The sequence below is a fragment of the Octopus bimaculoides genome, chromosome 29 (genome assembly GCF_001194135.2).
Source record: "Octopus bimaculoides isolate UCB-OBI-ISO-001 chromosome 29, ASM119413v2, whole genome shotgun sequence".
NCBI lineage: Eukaryota > Metazoa > Mollusca > Cephalopoda > Octopoda > Octopodidae > Octopus > Octopus bimaculoides.
This window is the reverse complement of record NC_069009.1, coordinates 3,744,507-3,750,747: the sequence shown is the minus strand read 5'-3', so window position 1 is coordinate 3,750,747 and position 6,241 is coordinate 3,744,507. Positions and strand designations below refer to the sequence as shown.

The window sequence follows — 6,241 nt, the reverse complement described above, 5'->3', positions numbered from 1 at the left end:
CATCGATGAGTTCTTGAAACTTGGTTATTTTCCCTAAAACTATATATTTTATATATATTTTATCTATAAAGCTCAATTTAATTTTAATTTTTTATAAATTGATTTTAATTGAGTTTTTACCTGTAATTTTGGATTTTGTCCCTAATATTATTATTATATATATATATATATATATATATATATGATGGAACTGACATAATCGGTTAGTTCCCTCACCCAAAATTGTTGATCTTCTGCATATAATAGAAAAGATTATTATATTCTTAAGGTGGTGAGCTGGCAGAATCATTAGCACGCCAAGCAAAATGCTTGGCCATATTTCATCTGTCACTGCGTTATGAGTTCAAATTCTGCCGAGGTTGACTTTGCCTTTCATACTTTTGAGATTGATTAATTCAGTACCTGTGAAACACTGGGGTTGATATAATCGGCCAGTCCCCCTTCCCAAAAATTTCAGACCTTGTGCCTTTAGTAGAATGGATTATTATTATCATCATTATTATTATTATTATTATTATTATTATTATTATTAAGGTGGTGAGTTGGAAGACTTGTTAGTACATTAGGTGAAATATTTAACAAGTTCAAATTTCAAAGTCAAATTTGCCTTCAGGTTGAAAGGATTATAATTATTACTATAATTATTGTTATTAGAAAAAAAAAAAATAGAGGAAAAGAAAGAAAAGATTGATGTACTGGGTACTTACGGGTCATCAAGGTACTGGAATACCTCCCTCATAGCAACAGCACCCATCACAAGGAAGAGGGTCAACCGACCCAGACACAAGTAGTGTTCTGGGGGTATCCAAAGCACAAACTTCAAATAGAAGGTGTTCAACTCTGCTAGCAGGAACTGAAAATGGACACACAGACATGACATTGGTGATAGTGGAAGATCTTGGTGTCGGTAGTGGTGGTGGTGGTGGTGGTGGTAGTGTGATTATTGGGGATAGTGATGGCAGTGGTGGTGATAGTGGTCATCATGTTTGTGGTAGTTTTAGTTGTTGTGGTGGTAGTAGTAGTAGTAGTAGTAGTGATGGTGGTCATCATCATCATCATCGTTTAACGTCCGCTTTCCATGCTAGCATGGGTTGGACGATTTGACTGAGGACTGGTGAAACCGGATGGCAACACCAGGCTCCAATCTGATTTGGCAGAGTTTCTACAGTTGAATGTCCTTCCTAACGCCAACCACTCTGAGAGTGTAGTGGGTTCTTTTACGTGTCACCCGCACGAAGGCCAGTCAGGCGGTACTGGCAACGGCCACGCTCAAAATGGTGTATTTTATGTGCCACCCGCACAAGAGCCAGTCCAGGGGCACTGGCAACGATCTCGCTCGAAAATCCTTACACATGTCACGGGCACAAGTGCCAGAAAGGCGACGCTGGGCACAGGTGCCATCCCAATTTCGCTTTCACTTGCCCCAATAAGTCTTTGCAAGCTGAGTTTCGTGTCCAATGAAGGAGACGACGTTGGCACGGTGATTATGGAAAATGGACATTAAATGCTGATGATGGTATAAAGTCACACAAACATCATGCTGGTGTCATGTAAAAAGCACCATTTGAGCTTTGGGTCTCACAGAGGCAATGTGGCCGATGCCGGTGTTGCATAACTAGCACCCGTGCACGTGGCATGTAAAAAGCATCTCGCAAACGTTGGGCCTCATGGAGGCAATGACAAATATATATATATATGTGGTACATATATTTATATATGGTGCATGTTGAAGGTGCATGACTCATAGGTTAGAGTATTGGGCTCATAGTCATAAGGTAGTGAGTTCGATTCCCAGACGGGGCTGTGTTTTGTGTTCTTGAGCAAAACACTTTATTTCACGTTGCTCCAAATCACTCAGCTGTAGAAACGAGTTGCATCATCACAGGTGCCAAGCTGTATCGGCCCCTTTGCCTTTCCCTTGGATAGCATCGGTGGTGTGGAGAGGGGTTGAGAGAGAGAGAGAGAGAGAGAGAGAGAGAGAGAGAGAGAGAAAGAGATAAAGAGTAAAAAACGGTGTTTTCAAGTATACAAATGAAATGCAGATGTCAATATAGATTTGATGGTGGTGATGATGATGATGAGAGAAGAGAATAAGAAAAGTGTGTCCTTACTATTGCAATAACGCCAAGCATGGCCATCCACCGCTTAAGGCTGCTGGTCGGTGTCCACTCATAGTCTGTCCAACTGTATGGGGTAAATTGGGCAGCCACGCGTCTCAGCTTGCCACTGAAAGTGTTAAAAGAAAAGATGGTATGTTAACAACAAGAATCTGCTAAAAATAGCAACCAAAACCATTTAAAACACTGTATGTTTGAGAGTATTTTCTACTAGCGCAGAGAGTTGACTAATACCTTGTGTGTAAAGTATATATATATATATATGTATATATATATATATATATGTATATATATGCAGCAGGGAATTTTGTCAGTGAATGGGTTGCAGTCTCAAAGCGACAAAAATATTTTTGGCAAATTAAATTTAAATGCTGAAGTGAATCTAACAGTTTTTGTGTTTCTTGTTGTTGTTGGCACTCCGTCGCTTACGACGCCGAGGGTTCCAGTTGATCTGATTGATGGAACAGCCTGCTCGTGAAATTAATGTGCAAATGGCTGAGCACTCCATAGACACGTGTACCCTTAAAGTAGTTCTCGGGGATATTCAGCGTGACACAGTGTGACAAGGCTGACCCTTTGAATTACAGGCACAACAGAAACAGGAAGTAAGGGCGAGAGAAAGTTGTGGTGAAAGAGTACAGCAGGGTTCGCCACCATCCCCTGCCGGAGCCTCGTGGAGCTTTAGGTGTTTTCACTCAATAAACACTCACAACGCCCGGTCTGGGAATCGAAACCGTGATCCTATAACTGGACCATCATTGCCCCTCCACTCATGAAATATATTACTTTTTCCTAAATCCTCCATGACCCCACTGAGAAACCCCAAACGACCCCCAGGTTAAGAACCACTGCTCTTTACTTTTGCAGAGTACAAATTTATTATTCCTAAGTAAAAATATTATTGACAGTGACTTCAAAGTTTTAGCCAGTTAAGCCATTGTCAGACTGCAATGCATTAACACTTTCGTTACCATATTTCTGTTGAGATGCTCTGTGTATCTTTCAATTATTTAAAATATAACAAAGAATTTAGTAAAATAACTTAGTTGTCACTAAGCTGGTGTTAGGAACATAAATTGTGACTAAAGTTTGGTGGAAGATTTTAATTCAAAACTTATGAAAACAAGACATTTATACTCAAAGCCAGAGCCGGTTTCAGCCAGGTTGGTAATGAAAGGGTTAAAGTTAATCTAGTCACTGTTGAATTAAAATCTTTATTGGGTTTGAGAGGAGTGGTTATTAGGTCTTAGGGTGGGTTGTTATGGAGAGGTGTTTTGGAGAAATTTTTATTGATTAAATTTGGGGTTATGTTATTGTATACAATTTATTCATGTATGTAGAACTTTGTTTGGAATTTATTCATGTATGTAGAACTTTGGAAACAGGTGTGCACACCTAAATATATACACCTGCTAACAAAGTTCTACATACATGAATGAATTCTAAACAAAATTCCACATACATGAATAAATTTCAAACAATAACATAACCCCAAATTTAATCAATAAAAAATTTTCCAGAACACCTCTCCATAACAACCTAACCGCTCAATAAACATTCACAACGCCCGGTCTGGGAATCGAAACCGCGATCCTATGACCGCGAGTCTGCTGCCCTAACCACTGGGCCATTGCGCCTCCACATCTATCTATCTACCAATCTATTTATTTGCTTGTCTGTCTGTCTATCTAACTAGCTAGTTATATATCTATATAGCTATCTATCTATCTATCAGTGTATCTACCTATTAATGTATCTATTAATATAGCTATCTATCTACCTACCGACATATCTATCTGTCAAACTCTATATCTACTTATTCTGTCTATTTACCCATCTATTAAAGTCTATCTGCCCATGTATTTACTACCTAAATAGGTATTTATATATATATAGCTACACCTATATCTATCAATGTACCTATCGATATATTTGTCTACCCATCTATATCTCTCTTATGAGACACAGATGTATATACAGGCTACCCCTGTACATGCACAAACACACGTGCATGTGTATATATGTACTTGTGCAGCCTCTGTATCAACATATGTATTCCTGTCTCTTTCTCATAATTTAGCCTCCCAGCATCTGGCACAACGCCAACTCACTCGATACTGCAACCCCACTCAGCTGAGGGGGGGTCTTGTCTTGCAACTTACTTGGTAACCTTACTAGTGCTGGTGCCACATAAAAAGCACCCAGTACATTCAGTAGAATGGTTGGCATTAGAAAGAGCATCCAGCTGTAGAAACCATACTAAAGCAGTTATTGGACTCCTTCGCTTTGTTAGATCCTAGCAAACCATCCAACCATCCAACTAATACCAGCATGGAAGATGGAAGTAGAAGCAGAGCCCCAGGGAGTGTGCAGGCTGAGCAGCCAGGGTACCAACCTGTAGGTGGGTATGTTCCACATGCCTCTCCAATGATACTGCTTGAGGGACAAATAGCGGAGGGTCTGCAGGCCAAGGTATATCCCTAAACCATTACACACCAGGACATCCATAATCCACTGAAAATATACACAAGAAAGCGAAACATATATAAAGGATTTGTGTGGATTAAGGGGATTAATGAGGAAAAAGGGTGAAAGTACTCAACAGGGGTTGGAATCAGAGGGTTGTTATGATGTAACAAGACAGGACTGACTCAGGGCTAAAAAACAATTACAGGTACTAATACAGGTACTCAGGTGTGTGTGCATCTTTGTGCCAGTGATTGTCACCTACCATCACTTGACAACCGGTGATGGTGTGTTTACGTCCCAGTAACTTAGCAGTTTCACAAAAGAGACCGATAGAATAAGTGTCAGGCTTTAACAAGAAAAAAAAAAAAAAGTACCAGGATTGATTCAGGCAACTAAAAGTTCTTCAAAGTGGTGCCCCAGCATGGCCACAGCCTACTGACTGAAACGAGTGAAAGATAAATGATATATATATATATATATGTGTATATATATATACTTACATGGTCCCACCAGCACTCACTGAAGTTGGGTAGTTGATGTTCCAGAGTGTATTCCAAAACCTCAAACATGATACTCAACACTGTACATAGCCACCAGTCTCTTAATATCAGTGTCTAGAGAACAGAAACAAAAGAACAATGTAGACAGTAGACATACATAACACACACACACACACACATTACATATGTAGGCTCAGATGGCAAGAATCAGTCAAGCTTTATTTGCTAGAAATAGCAACTCAGATGCTTTGAAATCAGATCCCAATGTTGGATGTTCAAGAACCAAATGAAGGCCAGATTTTCAATCCCATGATGGTCCTGATTCCAAAAAGGTATAATATGACTATGTAGAGTAAATGTAGTCTGAGATACAGAGGTCCCAGGCAGACAGAAATTCACTTTTATTTTTAAGATATATATATATATATATATACGCATGCATGTATATATGTATGAGTGTATGCTAATGCCCTGTTGCCTTCATATTGATTAATAGTTGTAAACAAGCATCACCAACATACAAGCAGTGTCTTTGCTTTCAATCTTTCATAAACACATGTCTGACCATGGAGAAATTTCATGACAAGACAGGCATCTGATTGTAGAAAATCTGCTTCAATAAATATTGTCTGAACCATACAAGCATAGAAAAAGATGATATTAAAATGATGATGATGGTGATACACAACAAATGTAGGCTGAGCAAAACTTAGACTAAAGACATCACCGTCATCATCAACATCATTTATTGTCTGCTATCTGTGCTGGCATGGGTTGGATGGTTTGACCAAAACTGGTAAGCTGGAAGGCTGCACCAGGTTTCAATCTGATTTGGTATGGTTTCTACAGCTGGATGCCCTTCTTAACACCAACCACTTCAAATATGCAGTGGGTGCTTTTTATGTGCCACTGGATGGGTGCCAGTTACATGACACCGGCATTGGTCGCAAATATGATTTCACTTGGCTTGACAAATCTTCTGAAGCATGGTATATTGCCAAAGGTCTCGGTCACCTGTCATTGCCTCTGTGACATGAACCATATTACTGCCAACTGTGAGAGTTGAAGGCGATTCCAGTGGCTATTTTTCAGCTGCTTCGACAACAGTGTCGATTCCACCATTTACTGCTTTTGATTCAACGACAGAACTATGGC

The 6,241-nt window shown here is 39.6% G+C and overlaps 1 protein-coding gene across 1 annotated transcript in view; it reads right to left on the bottom strand.

Annotated features, from left to right (window-relative positions):
* The window catches only part of LOC106879554 (phosphatidylserine synthase 2), a 118,022-nt gene that overhangs the window by 51,373 nt on the left and 60,408 nt on the right, over window positions 1-6,241 (bottom strand). The window contains exons 8-11 of the mRNA XM_052977871.1: window positions 5,087-5,200; window positions 4,513-4,631; window positions 2,112-2,226; window positions 708-853 (exon numbers count right to left, since the gene is read on the bottom strand). Coding sequence (XP_052833831.1) covers window positions 708-853; window positions 2,112-2,226; window positions 4,513-4,631; window positions 5,087-5,200 — 494 coding nt within the window. The remainder of the gene's footprint in view (window positions 1-707; window positions 854-2,111; window positions 2,227-4,512; window positions 4,632-5,086; window positions 5,201-6,241) is intronic.